General features: G+C 46.5%; 1 protein-coding gene across 2 annotated transcripts in view; it reads right to left on the bottom strand.

Annotated features, from left to right (window-relative positions):
- The window catches only part of TRIO (trio Rho guanine nucleotide exchange factor), a 353108-nt gene that overhangs the window by 203973 nt on the left and 135913 nt on the right, over nt 1-13222 (bottom strand). For both annotated transcript variants that reach the window (XM_042953023.1, XM_042953031.1), the window contains exons 4-7: nt 11326-11518; nt 8341-8853; nt 6750-6872; nt 2375-2566 (exon numbers count right to left, since the gene is read on the bottom strand). In XM_042953023.1, the coding sequence (XP_042808957.1) occupies nt 2375-2566; nt 6750-6872; nt 8341-8853; nt 11326-11518 (1021 nt within the window). The remainder of the gene's footprint in view (nt 1-2374; nt 2567-6749; nt 6873-8340; nt 8854-11325; nt 11519-13222) is intronic.

Raw genomic sequence — 13222 nt, forward strand, 5'->3', positions numbered from 1 at the left:
CCTAACTTGTATTTGGCTTCTTCTCTGGCTACTGGATACACACAGAGACCTCAAGCACTGTCATGTTTACACAGGATTCCACAATATTGTTTTCAATAATGTATTCATCTAGTCCAGTTTCCTTCAAGTCCATAATTTACAGTCACTCATTTTATCCAAACAGAACACCCCAGGCTCACGTTCACGAAAGGGACCTTCCCTGTATGTTACTATGCTTCAGACCCTCTGCCATTCACCGCATAGGTTGTCCTGTTTCACATCTATTCATACCAGCTTAATGGAACTTTCTGAGAGCCCACTGCCACTCTACTTCTTGCAGTAGAACACGTGACGATTCCAGGTGACATATGTGCGGGAGACCACGTGGCTCATCTTCCCACCTACAAAAATGTCCAGTGAATAATACACCACACCCTGGACAAAGGCAGGAACCAGAGGTGAGCACAGTGCTGTTTTCTGCAGAAGGGGGGTGGGGTCCTGTGTTGTTTTTTTTTTAAACCTGTTTTTGTGTGTGGGCTTTTGTTTCCCCTTTATCATAAAGCCAGTTAAATGCATAGGTTAGGGAGCCGAAAAATCGGACTACTGGAACCCGAAGCCCCTATTCACAGCTTTCACGTGAGGCCAAAAAGACTTTTTTCTCTTTATATACCATTCAGCTTCTTCTTCTGCTTCATATTTGAAAGGTTTCTAGAGTCAAGATCACTACTAATTAGGGTCTTGTGCAACATTCTAGCTACCTTGCCAAAACCCTGGGCAAGCTGGGACTCTATCTCACGTTTACTGACTTCACTCCTCAACAGAGACAGTTTCTAGATTATACCATTTCCTTCTTAACAGCGTCAGTACAGATCCCTATGAATACAGTCTCCGCCCACCACAAAAAATGACCCCAATCAATATTCTTCCTTTAACATCAGACAACCATTTGCTTCTTTCCCATACGCCTTCCTAGTGGCTAAAAGTCCTGTGTTCTTTCTCCACATCTTGAAAAAGGTATTTCACTGCCCAGCATGCTTTCCACTAATTAAAGTCTGAGTCATGAGCGAAGCACTTCCTTGTGTCTTTCAGCGTGCGTTTGCTTAAGCAAGCGCTGGGGGACTGCAGAGCTGTGGGGGTTCTATGAGCAGACGCACGTATGACCTCTCACAGTCTTCTGACTGGCTTCAGCTAAAGAAGCCAGCGTCAAGTTCAAATCCATAGAGTTTAATAAATGTGAAAGACACTGTAAACTGCCTTCCCAAAAGTCGTCTGCCAGCCCGAGCCCTTGCTGGCAGGGCATGGCCGCTACCGTGGAGGCTAAAAAGCCACGTCCGCCTTCTTGCACCGTCCCACGCAGCCAGAGCACGGGCCTACACCCCACTCCCGCTCAAGGGGAAAGGAGGCGAGGTGTGCTGGGGTAGGGGACCTTCTGAAATTAATGTTTTCCTGATAAAAGTGGCCGGCACCGCCATCCCGGACTGTGGTGGACACCAGGGTGCAGGTGCAGGAACTGCGGCACAAACCCGGGAGGAGCGGACCCGACCCCAACATGGCTGTATGGCTACAACTCTCTACACGTTGCAACCTCTTGATTTGTGAGAAAAGAAAACTCCTGATATTTAAACCTGATAATCAGGCATTCAGTTACTTGCTGCCAAATCACCCTAATCAGAATACTAAAAGTGACAGCCAGGAGGAGGGGGAGGAGGAGGAGGAGGAAGGGAAAGAGGAGGAGGAGGGGGAGGAGGGGGAGGGGGAGGGGGAGGAGGGGGAGGAGGGGAGGAGGGGGAGGAGGGGAGGAGGGGGAGGAGGGGAGGAGGGGAGGAGGGGGAGGGGGAGGAGAAGAAAGAAAGAAAGAAAGAAAGAAAGAAAGAAAGAAAGAAAGAAAAGAAAGAAAGGAAAGAAAAGAAAGAAAGAAAAGAAAAGAAAAGAAAAGAAAAGAAAAGAAAGAAAAGAAAGAAAGAAAGAAAAGAGGGAGGGAAGGAAGGAGGAAGGAAGGAAAGAAGGAAGAAGGGAAAGAGAGCGGGGAGAAGGGAGAAGAGGGAACAAGAACAGTGGCTACCACTTATTAGTACTTACACTACTTACCAGGCACTACACGGGGCACCTAGTGTGAAATATCTCATTTATGTGATAAATCACTCCTCTCAAGCACATACTTTTAGTTCCACTTTACAAACGAGAAAACCAAGGAACAGAGAGGTGAAGTAACTTGCCTAAGATTGCACAGCACCAGGTAAGAGAGCTGGGTTTTAACTCCCAGCTGCCTGGCTTGAGAGCTCATGTTCTTAGGCACTATAAGGGTCACACAAAAGTCCTCCAAGGACTTGGGCGGGTATCGAAGGAGGAAGTCCTCCTGGCACCACCCCGTGGGCCGTGGGGCCCAGGCACTGACCTTCTCAGCCTTCTGGTGGAAAATGGAGGACATGTCCAGCAAGGTGCTCCGCTCATCCAGGGCTGCCGCAAATGCCTTCCACTCCTGCTCCAGCTGGTTCGCAATCTGCTTGATCTGCTGAGAGGCGTAGTGGCCAGACTCTACCAAGCGATTTGCCACCGACATTATGCGGTTTATGTTTACATACACGTTCTGCAAAAGGGGCAGAGAAAGAGGGCTCGTGAGGGAAGGCGGACAAGAAGCTTCTTTCTAAGAAACACAGAGGATGGCGCTTTCTGAAACACAGCCCACGAGCTTCAGTTATATTCTGAACAGCAGAATCACCTGGTACGAAATAGTGTACATATTTGCTATCTGATTTCCATAAACTCTAAGCATTGGTTTCAATGTCTATTTTTAAAACTGCAAAATTACAAATCAACTAGCTGAGAGGCAGACTGTTAGGCACAAAGCAACAGAGTACACAAGTGGGCGCACAAACATACTCTGACTCACTCGCTGGCTTCGAATCCTGAAAAGGGTCCAGATGGCAAGCCCACTGCGAAGCAGTCACCCAGAACCGACAAAACCCAACGCTGCAGGTTTTAACTAGAACCCAGAAACTACGCACGGATCAACCACGGGCTGTTGTTCTGTGTGGAAACAAGCTCTCCTGTCTACACGAGCTCCAGGCGCCTGTCGCTTTGGGGCCAATAGAGAACCTTCTGGAAACGGATCCACTTTCTCCTCGGAAGAGGAACCGAGGCACGAAAGGAACCACGCTGCGTGCACACCTTCAATCAAGCTTTTCTACTCCGTGAAGGGCCCATCTTCAAGCCTACCAGTTTACTGTGAGGCTGAAAAACATACACCCCTTTCTCCCCAAATTAGTTCTCACTATGCTGTTCCCTTTCCACCTTCAGTCGCCCTTGAGGCTCCCATTGCAGGGAAGGCAGCAGTGGGGAACATGCACCTTCAGCAAACCCCAGCTGCAGTCAGTTCATCACAATGCTGCTCCTCTTAGAAGTTCCCCAAAACCCACCAAGACACCTCTTTCTTTGGCTCCTCCCTCCCTATCTAGCCGTGAAATCGGATCACCCAACCTATCCGGACCCCTCTCCATGTTTCTGGCCTCCCCTCCCCTCCCCTCTCGAGTGGTCCTCTGGGCCACTGTCCCTCTGCCACACCCCCTGCAGCAGCCTCCTCACTGCCACCTGGTCTGCAGCCCACCCAGTGAGCACCCTGAAGAATGTACCTGTCCGTTCTTTCCCTCCATTTTCACCCAAATCTGAACTAGGTAGAGTACTCTGGGATCAGACTCCAGCCACAGACTCCAGCCTCTGAGTTCCTTTTCCGGGCACATCTGCAGGCTAGAATCAGCTAACAGATGTGCAGGGAGAGAGGGCACCTGCGGAGCTGCGACAGTCAGCCAAGGTCACAGTCAGTGGGAAACAGTCCTCGCCAGCTCTTATGGCAATAATGCTCTGACCAGCATCCTTTAGTCAGAACTAATGGCTCCCCTTCTCATAGGTGTTCTGTCTCTCTAGTTGCGGGCCATTCTGGAAACACACGTGATATCCAAAGGGCTTGCATACCGAAGTGGATTTTAAGAGCCGCTGGCTCAGTTGTGATCGTGTGACATCTGGGGTCACGTACTACTTGTATTGCGAGACGTCGCTCGTTTATTGAGTTAAAACTTGTGAGAAATGTTTGCTCGTCTTGCGGAGCACTCACAGAACAAGTTACTCCCGATCCAAGGTTTTACTGTAAATGCTAATTTTTGCTTTGTTTGTATCGTTAAAGAGGAAATCCTCCCCAAAGGCCAAAGGCCTGCCAGAAGAGCATAAGCAGATGCCCTCTGTTGGAGTCCAGAGCAGAGCTCCCCATTCGGATGGCCCCGCCGTGGGAACCTGAGGGTATTCACTCCCACCGAGATGGCATTATGTGCCCTGTGTCCCCCTTTCGTATCCTCAAGCAGACTGCACTGTGCGTAGGGAGTGCCGGTCTGCGGATTACGGATCAGACCCTTCCCATCGCTGCATCACTGGCAACACAGAAAAAGGAACGTGGTGGCACACAGTCCAAGAAACTCCCTCTGCACAAATACGGCAACGTAGACTTCCCTGCGTCACGGTACCTGCCGCTAGTTCTTACTGTCACAGCTGTTAAAAGTATCCGTGACACACAATGAGCCCAACTGTTGGCGTCCCTTCGCACGCTTTCTTTAGAGACTATCGACCGTGCATATTGATGACCAGCATTTTCATTTTGTCAAAAATGTTTAACACACTGCAGGTAGCACAAGAAGTTACCAGGCCCTTGCTCTGCACCACTAAATGCCCCAGACAGGCACCAAGCACTCACAGTACTGTGGCGGGCCAGGGGCAGGACGGGGCCTGGAACCAGAGGCTGCCACCCAGCATGGCACACAGTTATCCTGCTCTTTTTTAACAAAAATCTCAACTTAGCAAAGTGATATGAGTTTATTGTAAAGAATCAGAAAAGAGACCTAAAAAAAGACATCATTCATACTTTTAAGAGTTTTTAATTTTCTTTTTTATTTTAGAGAGAGTACATAAGCATGGGAAAGGAAGGAGGGGGAGGGGGAGGGGGAGGGGGAGAGAGAGGATGAGAGGGAGAGGGAGAGGGGGAGGGGGAGGGGAGGGGGGGGGAGAGAGAGAGAGAGAGAGAGAGAGAGAGAGAGAGAGAGAGAAAGAGAGAATGAATATGAATCTTAAGCAGGCTCCACACCCAGCACGGAGCCTGACACAGGGCTCAGTCCCTCGACCCTGGGATCATGACTTAAGCCAAAATCAAGAGTCAGACGCTCAACTGAGCCACTCAGGTGCTCCCCAAAGTTTATTTTAACAGTGCTTTTAATTGGTGATAACGTGACTGCTAATAATCACCATTTATCAAGTACTTACTTACTATGTGTTCAGCATTACCTTAGTATTTTACAGATAGAGAGGAAATAAAATAACAGAACTCCAGGGAAGGCAGCTATAATCCCCACTTATAGATGAGAAAACTCTGCATTCCCGCCCCACACTGCTGCCTTCCACACCACACTCACGTCTTCTCAATCCTAAATGTGCCACTAATAATGGTGGGTGGGGTGAGAAGACATTGTGTGTCCTCATTTGTCTGAAGTATATGTTAGTATTTCTTGTTTTTAAAGCATGTGATACAGTGGATTGCATGCCTACTGCCTGTAGCTGCAGGGTCAGAATGGTCTGAAAACCTGATAAAAACTTCTTGGGAAGATATTCTAAAAAGCTTCCTCCAAAGGTAACATTTTGGCTCTCCTCATCTATGCCCAGGTTTGATCATTTAAACCAGAAGTTCTCTTGCCTCAAACCCTAGAAGAGATATCAAACTTTTCTGATGGTGTCTACTACAAAAATTTTATTGCTAAATGTTATCTTTGAAACTACCTAAATTGGAGCATTTAGTTGACCAAACTTTAATTAAGTAGTATCTTTATTAATAAAAAAAGCCCATCTTTATATTGCTTCAGTGCTCTGTAAAAAAAAAAAAGAAAAAAAAAAAAAGCTAGAAGGTCCACGAGTGGTTAATTCTCACAGACTGGCTCAAAGTCCAAACCAAAACTCTTTGTCCCTGAAAAGAAAATTTCTAGAAGCTTAACTGTCTACAGAAACAACATATATGCTATAGGATATAGAACATATATGCTATAGAATATATTCTATAGAATATAGAATATTTTAGTTATAGTAACTCCAAAAATGTAACAAAAGTGCTACTTAAAATTCATTGGTCTTCTGCTGTTTTGCTTAATAATCCTACAACGACCCTCCATCTGGTCACGACAGGCCACGGGAATTGGGGGCATCAACCCCAAACAGAGCCAGGGAACTCCAGGCACGGCTCATGTCCGGACCCCACTACTTCAGTTCAGCTTGGAAGGAAACGTCACTTTTCAGGAGAACTGGAGTGCGCCCCGAGGCAGACAGCAGGCAGGCTGGCTTACTTCTTCCTCGGGAAGGGCAGCCAGCACAGTGACAGTGGCTCTCGGGAGAGTCACGTGGTCACTGAGCAGCCTCTCTGGGCCCCCTGTAGGCTCCTAAGAGGGACAGCACACGAACTAGCATCAAAATCATCCATGTTGAACCGGCCAAGTAACCGGTTCAAGTTTTACCAGTTTGTTTGCTTGCTTTCACATTTTTGCTCGTTTAAAACTTAAAAGACGCCGTGGATACCGCCAACACTGAGAACTTCCCACACTTGGAGGTCAGCTGCGACCCCCAAATCGGTAGCTCCAAAGGCCCCGCACGGCCTCCTGGCAGTGCACTGGGACACCATCTGTGTAAACACCGCCCGTCTGCTAAAATACTCGCACACACAAGCTACGTCTGTTCTGACAGCGTCTTACCATACAGTTCATGGCAAAGTGGTTGTGCTGCGTCTGGAGCTCCATTGCGTGAGGATGGCTGGTCCCAATCTCGGTGTAGCTGTTCAGAAACAGGCCCTTGTTGTGTGTGATCCAGTCAAACATCTACCAGAATGAAAAAAAAAAAAAACCTGAAATCACTCCGGAAGAGAAGCGACTGGCACAGGCCCAGGAGCAGGACCAAGGCAATCAAGGGCAGTGTCATTCCTCTGATAACCTCTCCGGGATTTGGGTCCAAAAGATCCTTGACTTCTACAAAGTAAGCAGTTCCGAACCTGCAGGGTCTATGAGAAAATCTTATGTCTACTGCGTTCCTTTGACTGACGAGGATGTAAGGAGCAGATGCTACTCTTTAAGGAGGTATTCAAATCCCTCAGGCTAATGAAAGCACTGCTCTTCAATTAAAGACCTGTTAGGGGAAACTAGGGACTTACAGGTATGTGGACCAGTTTTGCGATGCCCACAGATTACTGACAGCAATTCCAGTGACTACAAGATCACATGCACTTTAGTGCAAACAGTATTTTAAAAGCTGTGCAAATGCAAACAATGAAATCTGTCATAAAAATAAAAAGGACTGGGGAAAAAAATTTAATGATGACATCCCCCTCAAGGGTCAATACAGATACTACCTGGAAAAGGATGACAATTATGCTGTTTACAAGGAAAACCTTTAAGGAAAAAGGAGTAACTATCAATTAGTCCTGGTATCATGACTTGAACCAGAATCCCAGACAGTCACCTGTTTTTTTAGTAATTGAAAGGAAGATTTTCTAGCATCTTTGACAAGGCACTTCTTTAAACAGAAGTACATTGACAGATATATTAAAAGCTTGCCAAACAACGGTAGTGGCTTGTCACTGTTTGAAACAAAGGTTTGTAATACTGTTTTTTTGTTTTTTGTTTTTGCTTTAGAAAATATTCTCCTGTCCATGAAAAAAACTCAATGGGCTCAAATTAAGGGAGATCAATCCACCCATATTCATGGCTTACAACACAGTCCTATAAATGTTTCCACATTGCTAAGACTGACTTATAGCCTGTAACACAAACATTTGCTGGGACGGGTTATTTTGTCTGGAGCACAAGAATAAAAGGAGACCGTCAGTAATCACTGCCCATATTTCCCAGAAGCTATTATTTTTAACACATTATTCATCTTTTATTTTAAAAACATACTCAGTGATAGATCTGAACGGTGTTCTGTCACTACCTAGAGAGGAGTGAAGAACAGTTATTAGCAAAACACGTACACAATTATCGCTTTCAATAACATAATTCTATAAAGTGTTCACTCTTTTAACTCAAGATACCATTCTCATTCATCCTACGGTTATCCTAAAGCAAACTGTCAGTAATTAATAACTCAGAGTTCCTAAAATAGCACTGGGCCGCCCAAGGAGGAAAACAGGGAGGCAGACTTAGGGCGAGTTCTGAAACAACGCCGTGAGAGTGGCTCACCCTTCCTTGGCCCTTTCTCCCGACCGAGGCGGCCCTGGCAGCTGGGCCCCCGTGAGCCAGGAGGCCTCCCCCTCCAGGCCTCATTTTAGCTTCCCTCTCCCTGCTCCTTTACCTTCTCGGCATCCTGTTCAAACAGCCTCAGCTGAAAGCACTGGTCCAGCTTCAGCTTCCTCACGTGCCACATCTGATGCAGGTGCTGCCGGGTTGAGTGCAGCCGGTCCAACATGGCAGACACCTTGGGTAGGAGGCTCTGCAGGTCCGCGTTGCCCGAGCCGGAGTTCTTTTTGGGAAAGCTGTCACTGCTCTGAATCCTCTGCAGCAGTTTCTGTCCCTCTAAATCCAAGTCTTCTATGGGGGCTTTAATCACCTTCTTCTTCAGCTGGGAATGCTCCTCGATCATATTCCGAGCCCCCTCTAAATCCTGAGGCAATTCCTTCTTGGCTAGGATGTCCTGAAGTTCCTCCAGCCGAGACAGCATGTGGGTCGCATTGCTAATGTAGTCTTCAAAAGCAACTCTGATTTCAATCCATTCTTCATGGTTGTACTCCAAGCAGCCATCAAACTCGGGGGTGAGCTGAGAAGGATCAACTACTTTGGTAAGGCCTTCTAAAGAGACCATATTTGTCTTAAGAGGAAAAAAAATCACGTGTGAGAAGATGAACCGAGTCTACGTGGCCTTATCATAATGCAATCTGCAATACTTACTCAGAGATTTTCAAACTTAATCTAGAGAAAACATACCTTCTTCTGGCCCCATAAAAAATAAATGTAGATGAAAGAAACATTACCAGTCTAGTCAGTGAAAGATAAATCTAGTAGAGCAACACGTGAGTCAGATCTCCTAAAATTACAGGATATGTATTTCAGGAGAGCTGAAGAGCCTGGATTTCTTTCCAAGAATGTGGAAATTAACCCACTATCTTAGGCACAATTACCAGGAAATGTCTTAAATTGCAAAACAGAGCAGAGGATTTACCAATTTTACTTCATCAATGCACTCTTGCTCATGCACACCACTCTACCGTCTCACTCCCAACAGAAAACACCGTGGAGGCCTCCTCCTATCTACCATCAAGCTAATGTCCTCCCTCTCAGGACAATGATTTGTGAGCTGGTCATTAAATGGTAAACAGCGCTCCCACCGGACCACCATTACCACTCACCCTGTCCTCACTTCACCTCCCATCACGTGGCGGATGCTAGGATATGAATGGCTTTTTTAAATTTTACAGAATATACAGAAGTAGCCAGAATGGGGGCGGAAACTCCTGTCACAAAGCTAAAGACAGAGGGAAAGTTTCACTCATTGCAATAATCTGCCACAGTTCTTAGTATAAGCGTTGTACTTTCCAATCTAACAGCGACGAAGTTTTCATCCTTTACAATCTAAGCAAAAATCAGATTAACCTCACCCGACCTACACCACATGCTGCTGCAGGGTTACTACCAATACCGTGCCTCAAGGGAAACACAGGGAGTGGGAGAGGAGTCATTAAATGCAAAGACAAAGTGAAAGGAAAAAAAGATTTGTGGCCTAGAAGCAAAAAACAAAACAGAGAAAGGCTGGTTTAGCCCCACCTCTGTCACCTCCAGCCTTAGAGAGACTTAGGAGTGCATCGACTCCAGGATGGCTGGCATGAGAACCTGCAAAGAGCAACAAACTGAGCTAGAAAGACGGGCTGCTCCCAGCCCAGCGCGTTGGCCTGCAATTGACTGTAGGCTCATTCCTGTCTCATTTGCTCAGACTTTTAATAACACCCACGGATCTAATCACTTCACAGAGAGAGGCCGAGGCTGGTAACAATGTAGAGACAATAAGCTCAGTAGAGAAACTGGTACAGGTAACTTTAAAGGCCCAGAAGGAGACATCAAAATTAGACCAGCAAAAACGTGTACGCATTATAATTGCTAAACCGTTATTTCTGCTTAAAACGTGTGTAATTAAAGACAACCCGCTTAAATTCTGTGTTAAGAAAATAATTAAGACCCAATCAACTGTCATCCAAAATCACTCTTTACCGTGTGAAAATAAGGGCTTACTGGTTTCATCTTTTACCTAAATTTCTTGAATGTAGTTTCAAATTAAAACTAAACTCAGATATCAGATTGAAAATCAGTACCACGGAAGAAGATTTTAAAATGTAAGTAACGCCCATGTGAAACACTTTGAGAAGTTAACAGGTAACATAAAGTTTGAGAATTAATACTGTGTGATGTGCTTAATACTATTGTTGTTGTTTACCTTGTCGACACACATGAATACATCACTAAAACCTGTCTGGGCAAAGGTGCTAAGAGAAGCAATCTATTCAACCAAAAATCATTACATCTTATTAGAAAACACTCTATTACAGAAAAGGGCATGAATCAATTTTCAAGCTGGCCAGAATACTTTCTTCCCATAACCATTTCATTACACGAACTGCACCAAAGCCTTGTCAGAGCCTTGGTAGCTGAAGGAGAGGTGGCAGTGGGAAGGGAAGTTAAGTTAGCAGCAGGTTGAGGCTTTTGTGCACCGTCTGGGAGACAGCGACCTTATGCACTGTTGAATTTGGCACTCGGTGTCATTTTTAGAGGACTATCTCCCTTCTCATAAACGAGAGAGCTGATATATGAAATACCTAACAGATCATTCTCTCCGTTTAGCAAGGACAAGGTGAAAACTCCGTTTCTTCCGGACATGTGAAGCCGGGAATGTCTCCACGATGTTCCCTTATTGCTAAGACGGAGGCAAGGATAATGAATCTGAGGCCACACAGAGCCACCAGGACTGGAAGGTAAAGCTATTTTATCAGGCGAAAAGGGAACCTTGTTCTATGCTACACACCCTGTACCTCAGCAGCCCCACCACCCAAAACCAAGAGGACTGGAGCCTGTATCTCCCTCGGGAAAAATAATCGAGTAGGATAACGGGATAAACGAACCGATTTTTGTTGTTTTATGCAGTAACTAATTTTACATGCCACATGTAACAAGATGTGCAGCTCCCATTTATTATGTGGCTTTAAAAATCTGATATCTAAAATGAGGAGGAAAAGTCCACTTTCAAGAAACCACACCTATTGGTTTAATTGGTCTGGCTACACATGGAAGTTACCTCAAATTCAAATTTAGAACTGCCAAAATTAGTCCTCTGTTTCTGCCAAAAGTTGTCTGGCTTGATTATCAGGGCGACATGGATGCAACAGGGAAAGGACTCCTGCAGTATCTTCAGAAGAGGCTTAATGGAGTCCCACTTGGACCCACGCATGTCCACGATCACCGTGAATCCTCGCTTGCAGACTTCTTCACTAGAGAGAAAGAAAAAATAGGTTTAAGCCACGCGACCCTTTCTCTGAGTCCCACCAGGTGAGGCTGACTCCTGTCTGTGGGTCTCCGTACGGTCAGGTGGGCTGGTGGGGAGGGAATTTCTCGTCTTTTGTGTATTAAGTGATCGCACCCATTGTCTAGTAACTATTACAGCAAAGGTCCCTGGTGAGCACCAGTGGGGACAGACCCCTGACAGGTGCACAGAGCCCAGGTGGGGAAGGTCACAGATCAAAGAACAGCAGTCGCAAGAGCCTCCCAGGTACGGAAACCACCCATCCCAGTGCACTGGAACTTTCCAATGTCCCATTTTGTCCCCTTTCACTGGCTCAGGCCTCTGAGCTATCTCGGAGGTTCCCTGAGGGTCCTTGGCGCCCTTCTGGTGGGGTTTTGGGGGTAAACACATTTTCATGGTGATACTGAGACTTATTTGTCTTTTTCACTAGGTTGCAGCAGTGACACTACCAGCCCTCAGCACTCCCCTCCGCATTCTGGCAAGTTTAAACAAACAAAAAAGCCAGTTGCTCATAATTATCAGTAGTTCTATTAAATCTCAACCCCTGGGTACATGGGAAATATATGTAATGCACTTCTGTCATAAAGAAAATCCAGAGTTAAACCGCCCTTGAAGATAGGTTACAAATCCTCGGTCACACTCGGTGAGAACTCCGGTGTTCATGCGGAAGCTCTCCAGAGACTTCGGAGCAGGCTCACCCTTGCGGAAGGGCCGTCATCCTAGCTGTCTTGTGGTGGACACACGCAGTCCGTGCAGGCGGCTGATCCTGGTCAGACATGAGCCAGATCGTGACCGCCGCTGAGCTCACCTTGAATCACACCTACGACCCCAACTGCGCGGTGACTAACTTGGGTTTTCACCCAACGTGAACGTACGGGCCTACAGGGAAGACACCTGACATTTCCCTGTCTCGGGTAATCACCTGAGAAACCAGTAACCATTTACAGTTATAAATTCATACAGTTACAGTTCATAAATTAAAACTCAAGAGAACTAATCGCTACCATTTACGTGAAGTTAAAAAGCGAAAATAAATTAAGTCAAAACTAAACCCAATTTCTGGGCTGCCTGGGTGGCTCAGTCGGCTGGGCGTCCGACTCTTGATACTGGCTCAGGTCACGATCCCAGGGTCGTGGGATCGAGCCCCGAGTCGGGCTCCATGCTGAGCGTGGAGCCTGCTTCACACTCTCTCTCTCCCTCTGCCCCTCTCCCCTGCTTGCGCTCTCTCTCAAACAAACAAACAAACAAACAAACAAAAAAACCAGCTTCATGTTCTACTGCAGAAGTTCATCCTCTACCTTCCCCTCCCCCTCCCCACATGAACATGTGCGCGCAGACACCATTCTTTTCCTTATCTTGATGCATCAGAGTAGCTGTTGTTCCCAATTACACAGATGCAAAGTTCCTGTCACAGCTACATCCATGTAACAGGCGTGTCACAAAACATTCCCAACAATCTGTGGAGACAGACCCTGCGTGGGTGGTGGCACAGGCCCCAGAAACATGGTGTGGAAATCCACCAAGAGATGACAAGGCTGATCAGTGGCCTAGCTTCTCACTCAGAGGTGGAAACTGCTAGGAATGCTTTGATGCACTTCCGTCTACAACTGCACGTGAATAAAAACTCCTAATGAGTTAACACTCGGCTCACACGACCCTCCTGGTATCATGT

This window comes from Panthera leo, chromosome A1, assembly GCF_018350215.1.
Source record: "Panthera leo isolate Ple1 chromosome A1, P.leo_Ple1_pat1.1, whole genome shotgun sequence".
Lineage (NCBI taxonomy): Eukaryota > Metazoa > Chordata > Mammalia > Carnivora > Felidae > Panthera > Panthera leo.